Below are 21,119 nucleotides of genomic sequence, written 5' to 3'. Positions count from 1 at the left end.
ATAACCTGAAGTTGTTTCTCGCACGCTTAAGCTACCAATGAAGTTGAAGTTCAGGCTTTTCTTAGCTAGTAAAATAGTGAATATATATCTTTCCTTCATGTAAATGTTATGTAGAGAGATAGATGTCATAATATAAATAATGCAAAGCCTTTTGGACTTGAAGAAGAAGAGCATCACCAAGCTTATATTACTCATTTTTTATAGTTAAGGTAGTCAATTCCAGGTAGTCTTTTTAATTTGCTATGTAAAGCTAAGTTCTCCTTTCTTGAGGAGACTCAATACTGACAATAGGAGGCTGCAGCTATTAACTGGACAGTTTCTCATCTGTACTGTGCTAATATGGACCTCAGAAGCTTTGAAAGGTTTACAGTAGTGATTTTGCAATACTGTGTGTTAATAGCACTATGATTTTTAATGAAAAATTAATAGACCATTATCTAGTTTGAAGTCATTTAAAGTAATTGAAATAAGACAAATTTTCAAAACTGAAGTATTTGCAGAAGAACTTAAATATTTTGTGATATGGTTAATTGCAGGATCCAAAGCTGCGTGAGCTGTTGGATGCTGGGAATGTTGGAAGTCGACTGGAAAATCGAATGATAACTGTTGTCTATGGACCAGACCTGGTCAATATATCGTACTTGAACTTGGTGGCATTTCAAGAGGATATAGCGAAGGTAATACGCTTTTATCTGTGTCATATGAAATTAATATTATTGAAAGTATTGCTTTGAGATATGGATAAATGAGATAGAAATGGAGATTGCTATGAAATGAGGCTCAATTCTGCTATAGAGCTATGCTGTTCCATATGAAAGAAGAAATGTGTGATCATATTTTTCTGGGAATATATTCAGCAAATTTTATGCCACAGATGTGTGTGCTCATCTTCAGAACATTGCTTGTTACTCTATCTAAAGCCCAAGTAAGAACTGTGAAAATAATCATATATGCAAATTATTATTCTGCTATAAGGAGTATAAGACATATTGATGTCTTTCAGTAGTTATCACTCTCTTATGCTAGTTCTGTGTGTGAAAAGTAGGGACAATCTGTCAACTTTTTGTGGTTGACCCATGTCAGAGCAGTGTGAGTCTACAGGTCTGCCTTGCATCCTCAAGTATGTCAGCAAGCAGACACTTAATATAATTTGCTCTCATGACATTTTCTGTGGGTGCTCAAAATTCAGTTTTACTCAAACATTTTGCCTGCCAATATCTCTTGAAAAGAACTGTACCTTAGCAAAGTAATTTTTCCATGCAGGTAGATAGTACTTTCATTTCTGTTCAACAAACCACAGCAAACACAGCTGTGTTTGACAAACAAGTTACAGTTGTTACTTGTACATGTTTACTTTTTTCCTTCTTTCACTTTCTGTATTTAATGAAGTGGAAGCTCTTGGATTTATCTATCCCAAGATGGCATCCAAAAGCAGCTTCTCATTCCATTACTGTTCATGTAGATAAACTCAGATGGCAACATCCAGATAACCAAGCACTGAACACACCTTTATACAGCTTTGATCCTACAGTCCAGTTGATTCTCTGAAAAGATAATTTCTCTACAACTGACTGCTGTTTAACAACGGTGAGGAGTTACTCTGTTGTTACACAGGTGCCAGAAGATATCAGGCCAGTTGAAAAATGATCAGGATGAAAGTTTTAAACCTAGATGGGTTATTTTTTGCTTGACAACTTTCTGTTTCTGCTTTCTTCAGAATTATTAGCTTTAGCTAATTGGTAAATCTGGTGGGAACACAATTCCCTCTGTTTCTCTGATTTGAAAGCATAGAAGCAGAGTTCATGGCGATCCCATTCTGCTATGTGGGAAGTGGTGTTCTCACACTTGAGAACACGTAGCTATAATCTACAGGCATAGTTAAGAAAGTCAGCGCTGTAAAAGTGAAGGCAATTGATACAAATCAAGGGGAAAACTGAGCATATGACAGAAAATTAAAAGGTATGTAAAGCTTTAATAGCAAAAATCGTTAGCCCTTACCAAGGGAGAGGGAAAATCACCTAAATCAGAAGCATATGTCCTGTCTTGCTTTATTGTCTAGCCAGCAATCACACAACCATAATCTGCTTGCTGGAACAGTTCAGAAATTGGTATTTTAAAGCCATTTTCTATTTATTAATGGAACCTTGAAATGCTGTCGACAAAATCATGTTTTGGAGAAGCTTTGCTGACCTAAATCCTGAGTAACTTCTGTGATCTGAGTAACAAAGAATCTGAGTTTTCCTTGTTATTAGTAAGTGTGGCAGGCCAAATAAATGCATACTTTATCAGTCAGGCATTGTTGCCTGAAGGTAGGTTTCTCAAAGCATTGCAGATTAGCTTCACTTACTTTGAAATCTCACTAAATATCCTGGTTGTTTCAATTTAAACAGAGTTTGATTGCTGTTGAAGACATCTAAGAATTCTTCTTGTTTAACATGCTTTCTTACTTTATATAAACTAGACCACAGAATTTGGTCTTTAGTATCTTCAGGAGCCATGGAGTGACTCAGATGTCATTATAAGTAAATACATTAAGCAAAAAGAATATCTTTGGGGAGCTTAGAAGAAGGCGTTTAAATGCAAGAAGTTTTCAATGTCACACATGCAAATTTTGACCCTACTTGCTGACATTCAAGGAAAGGAAGTGCCAGTGAATAACTCCCCCACCTTTCCCTTTTCAGTGCATGAATACTTTTCTTTTTAACCCTGTATTTCTGATACCTAACTTTTCAAGCTGTCTGATATCTATCAGTCAGCCATCTCTTATAGGAGAGAGGCAAAGTAAACTGTATAGATCTTAACAAGGCATTAAAATAATTCAGTTATGAGATTTCCTTCCTTTGCAGAAAACTTACTGTCCATCACCTCCACTGTTTAAGTTGTGGGAAAATTATGAAGATCTGAGCTGTGTCCTTTTGAAGCTGCTTTCAGTGAACTAAATCAAGAGCTAAAAATTACAGTGTTTTTGTTTCATTTGCATTCCTCCAGAAGAAGGCAACTAATATTTAAATTACGATGAGCTGAAGGGCGCTGACCAGCTGGTTTGCTCAGAGAAAGCAGCTTGAAATCCTTTAGGTAATGATCTGAATAGCACACTGCAGGGCACATCTGGATGATGAACAGAAGTAGCTCTGCTGCAATTCTTGCTTATTTTCAGCATGATATGTCTATGCTTGTCTCAGGACAGGGTTTGTGAGCATCTACAAGCGCGTAGTACTATAGAAGCCAGGATAAAGAAATAATTTTACTCTTGGACTTTTTCTGAGCAGATGTTCTTTTTCCGTGTCTCTTTTCCAAGATGAAGTCCAACCTGTGAACCTCTGTGTCTCCTCTATGATATTTTATTCTCCTGCCAAATCCTGTAACTTCAAAACTGAACTTCCCATCTTTCCTGTCTCCTTCCTGTTGCTCTCTTTCCTGACTCTCACATCAAATCTGTTCACACCACTCTAGCACATCCTGGCCATAGAGATCCCTATTCAGAGCCCACGGAATTTTATTTCTCTTCAGTTTCATGAGCATTGGATCAGTTCCATTGATAAGAACTGTGAATTCCTCTATAAGTAAAACAATATCATCAAAGATGGTTCGCAGGTTGTTTGTTAACATGCTTCCCAGCAAGTACATCCTTTTTTTTCCAGCTTTAAAAAAAAAAAAAAAAAAAAAAGTTAAGAGCTTTTTCAGTACAGCAAAATGTTAAAATAAGGTAAATTCATATATATATATTTATTTTTAAGAGAAAATTAGTAATGATATTGGAAGTGTAGGATTTCAGTAACTTTCTTTGTTACCTTTCCAAAAACAAGCATGCAAGGACATTGTCTATCAAATAGTTAGTTCTGATTTGAAGGAAATGTTTTAAAGAATCTGTTCTGTCATTTCTTATGAAAAAAATCTCTCCCATTGAGATAAATGTCTTACAGTATGTATCATGATGCATGTAATGGACGAGAGAAATGAGTTCACTGAGCAACAGATCTCAAGATGAACTGTTGCTTACACGCTACCTACCGAAGCACAGAGCTGTTACATGATTTGTTAGTTACGTTTGCAGGAACTATATAAATATGAATTAGTGTAACAGAATGTAGCCAAAAGGAGAGCAGGTTCACGAAGCTCTTACTGTGACGGATGTGACTCGCTCGGAATTGAATGTGTTGGAAGGCAAGCTTCTTCCCGTACCAAAAGGGATCAGTCTGCAAACAGTTTGTTGGCATTGCTGCAGCCCTATTTCAAAATACCCAGATTTATATTTTCCTTTTGTGTTGCAACTGTACAGGACTCTGCTGCTACTGCGGTGAATCAGAGCTGTTATAACCTTTCCACAGTAGGCTGTTTTCTTTCTACACATAACAGCCTTCTACCCCGCCGAGCGCTCACCAAGCGCTGCCTTCTGGATTCGCTGCTGCTGGTAAAGGAAGCTGCATGGAGCATTGTGCATGGATTTGGGGGGCAGGCTTTACTCTGCACTGTGTAGCAAAACCAAGGAAATGGAACCATTTGGTGGTGAAAGCAGTGAGACGCATCTTGGCTCACAGCTTGCTGCAGCCCATCAAAGTCAGTCAAAAACATCTCCTTTATTTCTTCGGGTCTTTGCTCAGGGCTGTTGTTTCCCCTCCTGCTGAGGGTTCAGACCAGTGCCTGGGAAGATGACGTGATCCTTGGCATGTTTTCTGATCTTGGTTTTTCAGTTGCAGCTTTTCGGTGCCTGAAATGAACACTCTAAAAATGTGAGAAGCAATTAGCAAGTATTACTTGTGATGTGGTACCTGTATAATTAGAAATGGCCCAGCCTGCAGGTAGCCCTTAGAATGTTTCACAAGGGCAATGCGATCACTAGAAGAGCCCAGAAAAGCAAGCAAAGGAACGTGACAAGGCTGTGTTTATAAATAACATTCGTGACAGGCGTGTAATAACTGAGTTCCCCTTAAATTCCTGTGAACAAGCTCTCAGACAAAGAGAAGAAAGAGCTGGGGTGTGGGTTACTCCTGAAAAGTCATCAATCTATTTTTTAGAAAATAGTTTTAAGCCCAGCAGAGTCAGTGAGATCAAAACAAAGTCAATCAAGATCTGCTAAAAGATCTGTTTTTGGTTTCACAACAGTATTTTGTGTTGCCATTAATCTTTGTAGCTGTTAGTGTCACAAAGAGAAGTTTTAGCTGCTATTATTAGTGCCCAAACAAAGCAGTGTTTACAAGATGAGCCTATTTTGAGCCTGGAAAAATGAGTTGCCAAGAAGAAAAAAGGATTCTGCACTTAATACATGTTCTGTTCCAGGAGTCATAGAAGAGCAGTCGTGCTGCTAAAGAAGCTGACTTTTTCTCTTATTATTTCTCACACCCCTGTGTTGTTTTTTTAAATTAGACCTAAGAAGGAAAAACAAGTGAAATAAAAATGGAAGTAGTCATGAGAGGTGGAGGGGAAAAATATCTCAGCAGCAATTGTTTAACTCCTGAACAATGTGGCTGTTTGGAAGGGAGGCAGGAATATCCGTATGTCTCTGCCAGGAATATCCCTCCTGTGCAGTGGCTGAGGTGTGAATTTGTAAACTGCAAATTTATGGCTCTGGTAGTTTAAGGATATCAAAAGCCTATACGGAGGTACAACTATGGGTATCTCTATCTCATCCTCATTGTAAATGACTGCGTGAGACTGATTAAAGACATCAGATCTGATAACTTTAGAGAATAAATCTGAACACCTTAAAAAATGTGTGTATTTAAAATACTAACTTTGTAAACTGCCTGGTATTGATCACCTCATCATGTGGAAGCTTGAGGCTTTTTAGGTAAATCAAGCTGGTAAGATCCAAAGTAATGTAGTAACATTTGTTTCATTTGAAGCCAATTGTACTCTTCATTACCAGTGATTTCTGTCAGAATGAAGTTTCCCTCTTTCGTATGTTTCCTCAAAAACAGACAAACAACAACAACAAAAGAGGAGGTTGAAAACTCCTGAAGAGTTTGCATGGGAGTTCTGCATCTGCACCGATGTGAAAGAAAACTCAATTTTAGTTTCAAAGAAAACTCAGAAATTTTCATCAAGTTGGGAAATAAATCCCATTGTTTGAAAAGACATTATTTTGTTCCCTTCTTTAAAGGAGTGCAACATAGGCAATTCAAAACTTCACTTGTGATTAAAAAGAACTGCTATTAAAATTTGAAAATAAGTACTAAGTTAGCAAGAGAAAAAATGTGCTGAAGTTGTTAAGGAAAAGGGAAACAAGCAACAGGACATGCTGAGAGTCTGAACTTAAAGTTATATGCATGGATCAGTCTTGCTGGAAGCCTGGAAAGGGACTGGGACTGTAGAGAAGGACTTCAGGAACACACTTAGCAATGAGGAAAAAGATGAAAGGAAAAGTGAGGGAGATCTGGAGGAACCGTTGTGCTTGCAGGCAATTTTTTGAATTGGAGTTGCACCCTTTCTTGCAATATATCAGAATTGATTTTTTTTCCTATATGCATCTTCGGTTTTGTTTTTAAACGTGTTTCTCATGTTGGCGGATCAGATCTCGGATGGAGCCTGTAATTACTGTTCTTAATTCAGTATCTGCCATAAGAGATGAGGTGTGATATTTGTTGTCTGAATTGTTTCAAGTTGCAGAGGCCCTTATTACAGACTTACAAGGTGAGGCATTGCAGCAGGAGACATGTTATGTTATGGTCTGTACCCTGCGCTGTCAAATTTGCCTAGCTTCAGACAGGTGTAAAGCCTTTCAGCCTCACTTCAAAGGATGGTTCTTTAGAGTCTCTTTTTTTAATCCTCAGTATGTCAACCAGAGTATTCCCAAACACGCAAGAAAACGTATTTTTCTGGGGTGTGTGTGTTACATCTCCCAAGCCCTTAAACGTGCTTTACATAGGACATTTGTCCATATGTCTTTTTTCTGATACTGTGGAATGTGATATCTTTAAATATTTATATATATTTGTAATAGTCTTCATTGTTTGCAGAAATTCTAATCCCACAGACAAGGAAGGAAACTGTGGCTGGAAAAATCAAGTTCAAACTTTCATTAGGCAATTCTTGCTAGTTATCACTTTTAAAAATATGCAAAAGCGAAGTAAAGATCTAAACTAAGCCTCATTTAATCAACTTTTATTTCTGTAGGAATGGTCAGATGAAGTGTTCAGTTTGGCAACAAATTTGTTGGCACAGAACATGTCAAGGGACGCATTTCTGGAAAAAGCGTAAGTGGCCATAGTATTTAATGCTGTGGGTGTTGCTCTTTTATCTGCGTCATTTTCCTTTTCTCTTGTTAGTGACATTGTCATCTATTGTTTCTGCTTTGATGAGTTGTCAGTTTTGTAAACATAGGCTGTCCGTTCTCATTGTTTTTAAAGCTTGTTATCTAAACGTCATTTAAAAAAAGTCTTGGTATGGTTCTTCTCACAAAAAAAAAAAAAAAAAAAAAAAAAAGCCAAAAAAAAGTATTGAATGCCATCTTCCAGTTGTATGCAAAAGTAGCAACTTCAGCTGTAGTCTGAAGATCTCCATTTAATATTGAATAATATTCTGCTTCTGGATTATTTATCTTTCTAATCTCTCTGATTTTAGCATGCTTTAGAAAGAAGCTGTAAATCTGCTCATTGAGGTTTGTTGGCACCGTGCACAGATTCAGACTTGTTTTCAACAAAGTACAAAAGCACATTTGGAGTGTAAAAACACATCTCAGAAAGGAAAGAGAACTAAATCTGAGAGTAGCAAGACTCAAACGGAAGATAAATGCTGAGATAACTTTACTTAAGTCATCGGATTGATGATAAAAAAGCCTACCAGATAACGATGGCAATTAATTAGGATATTTGCTGGCCTTTTTTGTTGCTCTTAAAGAACTACAGGTTGACTGGTTAAATGCAGCTCATTGTTTTCCAATTCTTGCTCGTAGACAGAACCTCATTTCTGCAAAATACCAAGTAGAGACTTAGTTTACTAAGACTTGTCTCTGTCCAAGAAGTAAGTAAACCCACCTGTTTTGTGGACCACGTAACATTGCGCGTACCTCATTTTGCTATATGCACTGTTTTTAGTCAGAAGGTTCCTGACTGCTTATCTTCCAGGAACATACTTTTAAGTTACTGGTTTGTGAGGAGTGTATGTGTTTCCTTCTCACAGTTTGGGCAGTGCAGATGGAAGTCAGCAATAGTTCTCAAAGAAACAAACTTTGAAAGTTGGATGTTAAGGGAATTCTAGTTTTGTATCTGATACTGCTCTGTCGGGATAGCAATGAAATACTAGGCAAACGAAATCCCAAATTAATGGAAACATTTAACATTTCCTTCTGGTTCTGCATGCTGACACAGTATGCTAACCTAAGTAGATCGAGGAAGGTCTTCTAAGTTCCTTCATGGACCAGTGGAGAAATGAATTTGAGTAAAATAGGGAAAATGTTTTTTTCCTTCAGGTCTTTCTGGATGTCTGCAGGCCTTGGAAGGGCCGGGCACCCTCTCCATCTCCACCTCTCTCCGTCAGGACAGTGCATATTAACAGTCAGCATCACAGGGCTTGTATTGGACTCGTGTATTTGCTCCTGAGCTGCTGAGGCTAAATTAGATTTCACTTTATCAGCACAGCTCTGTGTGAGAGAAAGAACAGACATTGCTTCTTTCAACTCCATAGATTGTAGATGAGTTAAAGGGCTGATTTGATGTTGGATTTCCATGTCCTTATCACTCAAAGGCCCAGATGGCCAACAGACTTGGCTGACAGGTGTGTGATGGGGAGGACTGGGGCAGTACTTAGTGTGTGCTTTCCCGTGACATTCAAAGGAGTATGTTGTCACACAGTACAGTAGAGCCAGTCTTATTTGGAGCCATTTTTCTATGATTATTCAAGCTTAATATTAATTAAAGATAAAGTCACTGAACACATTTTGTCAATTCAGTAGCAAGCAAGCATGTTATTTCTGTGTCTTTTTTCCACTAATTAATAAATCACTTGGGAACTGTTGGGTTTCCAGGGTTCTTTGCACAGATGCCAAATCAGAGTCACTTAAGGAATCTTTGACTTTGAAGATTAAAACTATTTTCCCATTATAATTACTGTTTTGAGCAAAGGATTGGTTGCAGTCCTGTCAGTACCCTTTTGATGAAATAGAAAAGCAAATTGCATTAGAGCAGATTTAGAAAGGAATGTTTTCTTTGTGGCATTCAGTCCCTTTTAGTGTTTGAAGTGCATTACTAAACAGATTGAGCAGCTTCTCTGCTTTGGTCAGATGAGAAAAACAGGGTTAATTTGGGAGGATATAGCTAATAAATCATGATGTTTTGATTATAAAATACACATTCCTCTCTTGTAATGTTGCAGTATATTTTTGTGTTGGGATATTTTGTTTCAGTACACTAGTACTGAAGTACTGCCCAGTGCTGTAGTAAGCATGAGATGGCTTTGTTGTGGAAACTTTGGGTCAGTGTTATGTCTAAAGTTTGTCGCCTTTGGAGTCACATTAACTGCGATGTGAATGTGTTCAGAAGTTTCAAAAAATAGAAGACAACAAAACTCCTGTAACGAACCACTATGACTTTTTTAAATCTAGCTCAGTGCTGGAAGGCTGGGGTGGGTAGTGTTTTTCTTTGGTGACACAGTAGCACAGGATATTTTAGTTTTCAGGAGATGCATGGGAGAACATAAGGATTTGTGAAAATGTTCCAAATTACTTAGGGATATTAGCTCGTATTATGTCTTTGATGTGGTTACTAATGGCATTTTCAGTTGGGAAGAACAGGGAAAGTTATTTGAACCATGCAATTTCTTTTTCTTTTGGTAGCCCAGTGAGTAAAGTATATATTTAAAAAAAAAGGAAAAAAAGTGAAATACTTCAACATTGCCACATTTCTCAACAGATCACGTTACAGAGAAACTTATTTATAGTTTTAGTTAGATTCAAATGGAAGAGATGAAGCACTCAAAAAAGAAGCATACTTTGCAGGCTGCTGCTGGTGAGCATTGTGCTGGTTACCAGTGGTCCTTGTGTGCTAGGAGGAACATCAGATGATTGCTGTAGGCCCAACTGCTTCCCATTAGCTACTCATGGCTGACTACTGTTTCAACAGCTGACGACTATTTCAGTAGGCACTGAATCAGTTACTTAAAAGATGTGAACAAAGGAAGATACCTTCTTATCCTGCTGCCTCAATCAGCATGAGAGAAATGACAGAGATGCTTTTAAATACTCAATTCAAAAGCTGTATAATTGCCAGCCTGTAGATGGTTTCAGCATGTAATTTTTATATTGCCACAGACTGGAAATCTTACGGGCTTGTCCAGGACTGCTCAATATACACTACACTTTTGCTGACATTTCATTTACCAGCCCCAACTGAGGAGTGGCAATGTTAAGGGTCAAAGAAAGAAACCTTCTGAGCTGTGTAATAGGAGGGTCTAAGGAGGTAGGTGTAGTTGTGTGCAACATTCAGGGGCGATTTCAGCCTCTGGGAGGGAAGTAATACAGCCACCATTCCAGTCAAGTTTTGCAGCCTGCATGCCATGGCAGAGAGATCATGAGACAGGCAAACAGGTGGATAGACATTTACCTCTATTAAGCTCTATGTCCTGGTGGAGGCCACTGGCACGACCAGGGGCTGGTCTTTGGGCTGCTGCTCTTCAACGTCTTGATTAATGAGATGACAGTGCAATTGAGTGTACCCTCCATAAGTTTGCTGATTACACCGGGCTGAAAGGTGCAGTTGCTACAGTGGAAGGGATGCTGTTCAGAGGGACCTGGACAGGCTTGAAAAATGGGCACACATGAACAGAATGAGATTCAACAAAGCCAGGTGCAATGTGCTGCACCTTGTTTGGAGCAATCAAAATACACAAAATACGTGTACTGAATGGGAGAAGAACTCATTGAGGGCACCCTTTGGAGAAGGACTTGGAGTGTTCTGATGGAGGAAAACCTGGACATGAACCAGACGTGTGTGTTTGTAGCTCGGAAGGCCAACAGTATTCTGGGCTGTATCAACAGAGGGTGGCAGCAGGGTGAGGGAAGAGATTGTATCCCTTTACTCTGCTCTTGTGAGGTCCCATCTGGAGTGCTGTCTTGGCATGGGGCCCTCAGCAAAAGAAAATGCAGAGCTGTTGGAGCGGGTCCAGAAAAGGCCAGGAAGATGCTCAGAGGGCTGGGGTACCTCTCTTATGAAGAAAATCTGAGGGAGTTGGGCTTGTTTTGCCTGGAGACCGGACGGTTCCTGGGAGACCTCACTGCAGCTTTCCACTACTTAAAAGGAGCTTACAATCAGAAGAGGGACTTGCTTTTTGTATGATAGTGAACAGGACAAGGTTTTTAAATAAAAGGGCAGAGATTTAGATTAGAAGCAAGGAGGAAATTTTTTACTCAGAGGCTGCTGAGGCGCTGGAAAAGATTGCCCAGAGAGACTGTGAATGTCCCAACTCTGGAGGCATTCAAGAGCAGGCTAGATGGGGCCCTGGGCAGCCTGATCTGATTGCTGTCAACCCTGCCCATGGTAGGGGAGTTGGAGCTTCATGATCTTTAATGGCTCTTTTGAGCCATGTCATTCTGTGATATTACTCAGCTAAAGGGAGATAGTATGTCCTTGATATGTGCTCATGCATTACTTCAAACTGAGCATCTTTGTATGGTTTATATGGTGCATACTGCATGCCTGTATTCAGCCACCAGGGAAGAATGTTTTTATTGAAGGTAATCAAAGGTAGAATTAGTATTTTGGAACAGTAGCAAGACAAAATGCAAAATTGAAACTGCCATTCGGCCCAGTGAGAATTTCTTAGTAGTGTAAGCTGTCAGGTTGTGGATTTGAAGATGCTGAAGCTGAAACAGTATTTATGCCTGCACTGGGCCTAGCTGAAAGGAAGAAACCTCATTCAGCAAAAGGATAGTGAGTGGCTAGCAGCTTGGGTGAGAAAGAGTTTGGGGGGATGACAACTATGTGCATTCATGGTTTCAAGACTGACATTACTTGGCACAGTAATAGGTGCATTATTGTTCATGGAAAAGATATTCACTTATCATTGGTATCTCAGAAGATTTTCATGTTGGCAAAAGACTTGATGGGAACTTAACACATAATCACAGCAAAAGTGTTGAGCTGTAACGTTGGTGCAGAGGTACTTTAAAAAGTAAGAATAAAATGGTAATAATAAAACATGCTTTTATCCCTGCAGATACACAAAACTTAAACTACAGGTGACTCCAGAAGGACGCATTCCTCTGAAGAAGTAAGTGTTGCTGTTCTTTCTTACCATGTAGTCTTATTTAATCTTTGAGTATGAACAAACATCAGGTATGAACATGTGATCCTTCTGTTTAGAATTATCTGTCTACAGCATATGTTTTGACATACCCCAAAGAAAGAGTGGCCAGTGATTCTCAGGATGATTCTGTTCAACTACATTTTGGACATAGATTGCCCTTGTGATTTTCAGCGAGATGTTAAGCTTCTCTGCTCTTGTTCCACTTGTGACTAATTTTTTAAAAAGCCTAACATCATTTCTTTAGCTCATAGACACATTGTGAGGATTAAAAATATTCAAATTGTGTGTCACTGAGGCAGAGTTTTGAAGAGAGCTGTGGTGACTTACTCAAGTAACTATCCTCTGTAACAGGGGCTTGTGTGGGGTAGAATTAAACTCATTGTGAGCACCATTAATCTCACTTGTGTTACTCAGCAGCCTGCTAATGGAAGTAAATGGCTAAAGACATGATAAACTGGGAAGCAATATCCAGCCTTTAAGCCACGTGGGCCATCAAGGCATATCTTAAAGCCAATTGATTCCCTCTGGTTTGTTTTCATTTTGCAGCATATACCGCTTGTTTTCTGCTGACAGAAAACGTGTAGAGACGGCATTAGAAGCCTGTAATCTTCCATCTTCCAGGGTAAGCATCTGAATTTATTCCTAACCTGACAAGGTGTTGCATTTGTATTCAGTGCTGTTTACTCTCTGTTGAGTATGATTTGGCCAAGGCTGATCGTGCTTCACTGGATTAGCTCCTGTATGGGTCCTCAGCAGCGGAACTGTTCTTCCCACAGAGTTTACTGTTATCCATTTGAATGTTGGAGTATCTCTGATTTGAAATATGGACAAAGAGTGCCTGGAAGAAGTGCAAATGCATTGTAAGATAAGCCAGAAGGTTGTGTAATCTGCTCTGGAGTAATCCTAAGAGAATGTTTTAAGCATCAGTAACCAGTACACAGTTTTCCAGGTGCAATTTGAGAGCACTGTTTGGCTTGCCATGAAGATAATGGTGTAATCTGTTTCCTTCTCACAAAAGAGACAATTTAAACTCATCTATTTAAACTTACATAAAAAGTGTGTGGAATAAATGTTGAACTGATGTAGTGTCAAAGCTGTTAATGCTGTGGGGATGTCTCGTATGCTGCTCAGCCAGGAGCATTTGCAGGTTGGTACTTCACCCTTAAGAAGGCTTCTTCAAGCAGAGTGAAATCAAGTGAGTGATTCTAGTTAATGCTAGATTCTAGTTAATTCTAGTTAATGACATCCTTAGTCTTTCCTCCCAGGTGAAGAGTCTCCTTCAACGATCTTATTGCAGGATAATTCCTACTTTACTAAGTGTAAGACATGGGACAGAACCAGTGTGTAGCAGAGGGAGTACCTGCATCTCCTATTTCTTCCTCTTGTAGAAAGCGCTGTGCCTTGATGTTTATTCAACCTTTGTTTCCCCAGTGGTGTCATAATAGAGATAATTCCTGCTGCTCCAGAAGTACAGTTGTGCAAAATCTTCACAGGCCAAACCTCAGATACCACTTGCCACTGATAGGTGTTTGTCCAGTTGAAAATGTTCTGAGGTTAGAAACATGAAAAGATGTATTTTCAAGGAAGATTTTCATTTAATTGTTAGCAAACAATTTTTTAGTAAGTTATGCAAGAAATGAGTGAAGCGCTGCTTTCAAAATCGGTTGTTTTATTGCTTCTATGTACTTCATGCCAGGAAAGATGAAAAATAATTTCTTGTTTCTCACTGCAAAAAAAATCTAAACATCTCTGGAGTCTTTGAAAAAACTGCAGTCTTTTTCTGCTGTTTATTTAAGCAGAGTCAATTTTACATAGACATTGCTGGATACTTGTTGCTGGGATACCATCATGAAAATGTATTCATAGTGTAAGGTAGATCCTTTCTTTGTTTGGGACAAAAGAGATACTACATGCTTCATGCAACAAAGAAAGCTGTGTTGATCACCTTGGAAAAAAAATGTCTTAGTAGCTAAGCTATCGAAAAGAAGGAATCTCTGAATCTCATAGAGGTAAGGAAGTAGAAGAAAAGCAGTTCTTCATCTACAGCTCTTTTCTTGTTCCTTCTTTTCCTTTTCCTGTTTATTTGATAAAATACATTTTATTAGCTTCATCTTACAGCTGTTCTGCCCTGCTAACTATGGGACAGTTGTTGTTCCTGTAAAGCCTTGAAAACATGGGACTCCAGGCAGCAAACAAGAAGTGAATATAAGTGATTCCTTCCCTATGAAAATGCACCAGATTTTTCAGAGTATTCAAGAAAATGTCTGAAGAAGATTAAACTCTTATGATTTTTGTTTTGTCTGTTTTTGTGTTTGTTTTTTTTTGTGTGTGTGTGTGTGTTGTTTTGTTTTGTTTTGTATCCGTACTTGGTGAAGAACCCTCTAAAGACTTTCTCTTCAGTTTTCCTACAGTAACATACCTCTCATTCGTTAGAAAGATGTAGGGGTTGTTAACCCCGAGTTATATCTTGCTGCACCTCTTAGAACATGTGGATAATGCTAATACACAAAATAAAATTCAAATTCGTAATCATTAATAAGAAGTTGCCAAATCATCACCCAATAGTCTTGCATCTTCCTGATTCATAGTTTTAGGGCTGGGACAGTCCCTCATGTATCTCATGTGATGACCTTAATATAAAACAGTCTATGCTGCGCTGCTGGTGAAGTGTCACAAACTTCAGCACATGCTGGCCCCTCTCTAGCAAATTTCCTGAGTCTTGCCAGGAGACCTTATGGGACTGTGCCTAGGCACCAGACAAACTCCCCCAAAGAGCCTGAAATGAACTCTGTATTTCATAATAGGGACCTTCTGACAGGGGCTGGTTCTGCACAGCACTGAGAACTCTGTCCCTGATTCAGAAAAAGTTGGACTTGAGGCAGTGGGATAACTTAAAGAACATCTTCAAACTATGGATATTTTTATTTCTGGGTTGGAGTTGGTATATGTAGAGTCTTGCTGGACCAAGCCCTCCATGATCTGATTTTCCAAAGTATTTGTTATTAAGCAGATCTGAAAACAGATTGTTAAATAAAAAATAAAATAAAATAAAATAAAATAAAAAATGCCAGTGAGATTTTTTAGGTTGGCATCTGATTCCACTATAGTTTTAAAAATCTTGGCTAGCTTTTTTTGGTTTTGTTTTTCCTTTTGATGAGGGTTGAGCTGGTGGTTTTTTTGTTGTTGTTGTTTTGGATTGATTTTTTTTTTTCTTAGTCAAAGGTGCATTTTAACCTTTTAAGAATTTTATTTTAGTTGCCTCTTGGTTGTGAAGGCTAGTTTCTGCACTGCAGTTAATGTAGAGGTTCACAGTGAAGCACCAGCAAACTTGACTGTTTACACAAAATAAAACAAGCAACTGTTGAATCCTATCTGTGCAAATAATCTGAATTAGCTGTTGTGCTGCCAAATATAAAACAGAAAGGATATAGATGTTATAAAAACAGAAGGGTTAGCAGGCAAATCGTAAATCAGCAGTGCTTGAAATTAGTAGAGAGTTTTAATCACAAAATAAAATTGCATACCAGTATTCTGCAAAGCCAGAATTGAGAGATGCTCTAATGTGTAACAGAAAGTTTTGTGATTCGGTCTCAAAAAAGAGATTAGCACATAAGGTGCGTGGGTGGTTCCAGTGAGATGTGAATGGCTCAGACCAGAATGACAAATGGGGCAATGTATGTGAATCGCTTTTGGCAGCAGAATTTTGGAACCCAAGCAGAGTTGTCCAAAGTTGTGCCTGGGGTGGTGAATGCTTACAACAAGACTTTTCTCTCCCCTCTGTATCTTTATAGCCCACTAATTATGATATTGGTAGGAAATAATCTAGAAGAGTCTATGTTTATGGCTGAAGACTTGTGAGGTATATTTTCTTAACTAAAGCTAAATGAGAAATAAAAGCCTAGATCTCAGATTATAAGAAAAGACCCACATTTTTTTTTCAGTGTTGAGTACCTTCAACTCCTTTGAAAGGGAAAAGATAAGTCCGTGGGAGACTAATTCTTTGGTGTTCACAATATTAACATAAAAATGCCCTTAGGAGAAGCATGGGCTTGGGACCAGTAGCCTGTTAAACAGTGATTGTAGCTGTTGTGGATATTGAGATGCCATCTTGAAAACGTGCAAGCTCTATGTATTCCAGGCTTTAGGAAAACAAGTGTCAGTGGTCCTCTCACCCAAAAGTACAATAGATTGAACTGATCATAGTGCAGCCGATGAATTTCACAGGTAGAGCTGTGCCACCAGCAGTCATCTCCAAAAGCAACTCTTGCCATCCTCCAGCTTCAAACCTCACACTTCTTCATCCACCACTGCAGTGGATTTAGCATTTATGCCAGTGGGGAGTTATCCAGCTCAGCAAGCTGATCCCATGGCAAAGTGTACAGGCTCATTTGGGATGAGTTAACTCTGAAGCATCTCACCCTGCAGCAGGTAAGTTCTGAGCAAGGGATGTGTGAGGTGAGTGGAAGAAGTTATTGCCTGAACTGTTCCAGCTGAGTGAAGGGAAACTGAGTGGTTTTCACTGATCTTGAATGAGTGCTTCTGCGAGCTAAAAAGTTAGCAGTGGACAAAACCACCATTCTCATGACATAATGCTAGGAAAAATCTTTGGTTTTACAATGTAATCTAGGAATAACTGGTTTTCTTTTTGTGAAGAACCAGTTGCCAGCATATGGGTAAGCTGTTAAAGCTGACCGTGGCACGTGCTGTATAGGTGCTAAGGACATTGCTGCTAGCTCCTGTTTTCCCTGCTCCTCATTTAGAATCCTGCGCTGGTGGAACTACTGCTTACAGGTTGTGCTTGCACAAACAAGTCATACTCAAAACTGGGGTTTGTCCAGGATTCTTTGCACTGCCCATCTCCGTGCTGCCTCTGCTGACATGTACCTTACTCTGAACTCCGGGGCAGCAGCTGTGCAGGTGTTTACTCTGAGCCTGAGTCAGGGAGAAGATCCTACAGGCTTTGCTAGATTTAAGCAGGTATAGCAGCCACTCGTGTAGTCTGCCAAACTAAGGAAGGAGTAACGGTGTGAGTTCTGCTGCCCTTCTCTTGCCATGAGCTGAATGTGGAGCCTGGGGATGGCTGAGGAGGGGGAGCAAGGAGCTGCCCATTCTGCATGTGTGAACAGAATCACTGAATGGTGATCATGGTACCAGACCCATCTGGGCCTCTACAAATTTTGCAAATGAAAGGAGAGATAAAGTGACGCCCCCAGCTATTTTTTTTTTTTCTTTCTTTCCTTTTAACTTACAGCAGGAAAAGTATTGCAGAATTTCCTTCCTTCTACCAAAGGCTTGAATTGACACTTCCGGTTCCCTTGGCAACTGCATAAAAAGGCGGAATAAATAAAAGCGATGATAGCCTCCATCAGCAGCTTGCTCCCAACACAAGTCGGCTCAACATCGTTTATAAGCAAACAGCTTTATGTTCAAATTAAAATTTTCTTCCTCCGGTCCATTGGATTCAGGCATTATTTTGGAGCCATGGAGAGGTTCACGTGCTTCCAGAGATGACATTTCATAGCTTCTGATAAAGTTCACTTGCATGGAAGAAATTCAGAATCAGATTTTCTGTATGTGCATTCCACAATTTTTGTGGTTCTGTTTCTCTTATTTCCTTATGAGATTTTCTCTCTGTGAAATACAAACTGCTGTGCAATTTTCCTCTCAGTGCAGTGATGCAAAGGCAGAAGCCGGTGGGCACATCATTATTGTTCTGCACCAACAGAGCTGCTCAGATTGCACCTTCCTTGGGGTCTTCCTTTTTTTTTTCCAGCCTCTCCAAAAAAGCAGTCCATGCTGTCTCCTGCAATAAGTGTTGAGCTTTAAGTCAGCACGTGCAAGGAGGAGGAGAACTTTTGAGTTTGCAAAGGACAGTTTTTCCTTCCTTTTCAAAAATCCCTTTCTTTAGAAACAGTTGTTCTATTTTTTCAGAGAAAAGTTATCAGGTATAGTGGGATGATGAAAATATCATCTAGAAGCAAGACTGAATGTAAATTGTCCTTAACTTTAGAAAAGGTGAGAGAGAGTGCTGGTGTCTAATTTAAAGCATTTCTGTCAATTCTGTAAAAGCAATGTGATTGCCTAATCAGCTGCCCTCAGTGATTAGGGCAAAGAGGTATGGAAAAGCTACAGTGCGTGAGGACATTTCAGTTATATCTTGAACGTGTACCTTCAGGAAGGAAAGGAAACATTTCTGCTGCTACCAGAGATCAAGATTGTCAATTATGACTCAGTGGTCCAGTTTATTTCCTGGTTCTGTGAAAGCTTTGGGAAAACAAATACAGTGTACTGCCATTTTCCTCATCTAAGTACCCTATCCAGCTCACTGGCTTCATTGGGATTTCGCTGTCTATAGATAACACAGTTACACCGGGAGATGTTTCTTTCCTCTTCATAGGTGCTCCAAGAAAGAAAGAACTTTGTGTTATGGAAAGAAGATGGATAATTTACTTTTAATTTTTTTAAACATACTTAAGCTGCTCTGTTTTTCACAGGAATTTCTTATTATGCAAAACTTATACTCCTCTAAGTTGCAGGAATGATATTGAAAGAAGAGCAGTAGCAAGTGATCTGTTTACAAAAAAACATATTAAAATGTCATTTCATTCTTTCACTTTTTTTTTTCCATTTCACAGAATGATTCAATCCCTCAAGATGACTTCACGCCCGACGTGTACAGAGTGTTCTTAAACAACCTCTGCCCTCGACCTGAAATCGACCACATCTTTTCCGAGTTGTAAGAAAAGACACTCATTTATTTTTTCCCCTTTGCTGATTTTCTGGGATAGGGGTTGTTGTGAAGTAGGTTATTTAGTCTATAGCACCATGCATTGACTACCAAGAACAGATTTCCATGTCAAGCAAGAATAGTGTTTAACCTAGAATCAAAGTTTTCTCTTGTCCCAAGTTTTTGCCTCAATTTCTAATTGCCAGAATTGACTCGTTAGATGCTATGCGAGTTTAACTGCCAGGTCTCATTTTGTAGTTTGGATGAAGACAGTTTAGGCTTCTGTGAAAATAAAAGAAGAGTAATAAGCAATAAAAAGATGTAATAGGCATGAGAATATGTTTAACCACTCCCAAAAGCTTAATTAGGAGTAGGAGAAAAAGCAGTATCTTTTAGGATTTGTGCAACTGGAACTGCCGCCATGAAATTAAATTATCAGCCGTCTACAACTGAGTACGTGCATTCAGTTACAAGCTATAAAGCTCATGTTGAATTATTCCAAGATCTTTCTGGCCCCTAGAGCAAGTCATTGTGCTTCACAGTTGTAGCAGAGCCTGATCAATGGGATCAGAACATGAAGCAATATGAAAACAATTTCTGAAATACATCACAAGACCACCAGAACAATTACTGTATCTTTGCAGCATGTGTTCTTTTACACCTCTCTGTGCTTATTTTCTCTGAGGCTGAGGTATTAGAAGAACTCAGCTATGACCTAATTTGCTTCCATTGACTTCCCATTGCTTTCTTGCAGAGCAGAACCAGGCCAATCCCAAGTGCTGTGGAAAAACCTAAGCACCTGGCAATGGGCCTTCATAGATTTCCATCTGGGTACAAATTGTACCAAAACTCTACTCTTTTTACTAACTCTAAATAGACATCTTTTCACTTACTTTGCAGAGTGCTTAGGGTTTTTTTGTTTTTATTTTTTTCTTTTTTGCAGGTTTATAAAACAAGCAAATACCGGAATAATTAACATAATTAAGTCAGGGCTGCTGTTTTTTAGCAGTAAAACCAAATAGGTAGGCCAGGAGTTGCAGTGGAGTGTTTGCAGCAAGCTCAGGACTGAATTCCAGATCATCTCTTTTACTTTCTCAGATTGCTTTGTTCCAGGAATTCAGAGGAATGAAAAGCTTTTAGCATTGCTCTAATTCTTGCCATTGATGTCAATAATGCTGAATGCTTTTAAAAATCTTGCTCCTAGATGTTTAATGAAGAATGTTTGTCATTAAATGCTGGCAAGGTAAACTAGTCTGGAGACCCAGTGGAACATCGATTTTTTTCAATTGTTTGTCTATGATTGTTTGAATTTTGTTTCAGTTTCCCTGGGAAATTATAAAACATTGAACAAGATTTCAAGGAATCATATTTTAATTGCTTTGCTTTTGCTTTAATTTTCTCTAGTGGTGCCAAGAGTAAGCCATACCTTACTGTTGATCAGATGATGGAATTTATAAATCTTAAGCAACGTGATCCACGATTAAATGAAATCCTTTATCCACCATTAAAGCAGGAACAAGTTCAACAACTGATTGAGAAATATGAACCCAACAGTAACCTAGCAAAGAAAGGTCAGTGGTTTTTCTTTTCTCATTATGCTCAGTTTCTGATTTGAAACTGTGAATAAATTATAATGCAGTACGTACTAGAGCAAAATTTGGTTCAGAATCCAACTGCGTTTCCAACTATTTGCTGCTGAATCATACAGGCCTGTTAGACACTGTGTGGTTAATTTTTAAATGTATTTAGTTGGAATCAATTTAGAGAGGATGATCTGGTTTTGGTATTTATTTTTCTGTATTTGTAATTGTTCTGAACAGTTGCTTTGGTATGCAGACTTCAGCAGAAACCATACTGTCACACTGACCAAAATGTGAATTTTATAAAAGCAATTGCAATTGATAGCAACAAAGCTAGGATGATGATAATTCTATCTAGTCCTCTGTTTTCCTATAAAGTGTGCCATAATCACAGAAAATGCCCTTTTGAAAATCTCAGGTGCTGTCTAGGGTGTAACTGGGACTATTGCCAAATAGAGTGAAAGAACTTCTGTGTACATCTCAGCAGATTATTGTTACAAGTGTAAAAATAGCATTGAATTTGTGTCTGCATCCTACTTTTATTCCAATCCACGTGTCCCGATGATTACCCCAGC

At 38.9% G+C, this 21,119-nt stretch overlaps 1 protein-coding gene across 7 annotated transcripts in view; it reads left to right on the top strand.

Annotated features, from left to right (window-relative positions):
• PLCB1 (phospholipase C beta 1) overlaps positions 1–21,119 on the top strand; it is a 376,089-nt gene that overhangs the window by 219,634 nt on the left and 135,336 nt on the right. For all 7 annotated transcript variants that reach the window (XM_090134858.1, XM_031597889.2, XM_090134862.1 and 4 more), the window contains 6 exons: positions 537–677; positions 7,114–7,193; positions 12,148–12,201; positions 12,784–12,859; positions 18,873–18,973; positions 20,369–20,535. In XM_090134858.1, the coding sequence (XP_089990984.1) occupies positions 537–677; positions 7,114–7,193; positions 12,148–12,201; positions 12,784–12,859; positions 18,873–18,973; positions 20,369–20,535 (619 nt within the window). The remainder of the gene's footprint in view (positions 1–536; positions 678–7,113; positions 7,194–12,147; positions 12,202–12,783; positions 12,860–18,872; positions 18,974–20,368; positions 20,536–21,119) is intronic.

This window comes from Phasianus colchicus, chromosome 2 (genome assembly GCF_987193195.1).
Source record: "Phasianus colchicus chromosome 2, bPhaCol1.hap1.1, whole genome shotgun sequence".
NCBI lineage: Eukaryota > Metazoa > Chordata > Aves > Galliformes > Phasianidae > Phasianus > Phasianus colchicus.
The sequence above is the reverse complement of the archived record's forward strand: the minus strand, read 5'-3'. Positions and strand labels throughout refer to the sequence as shown.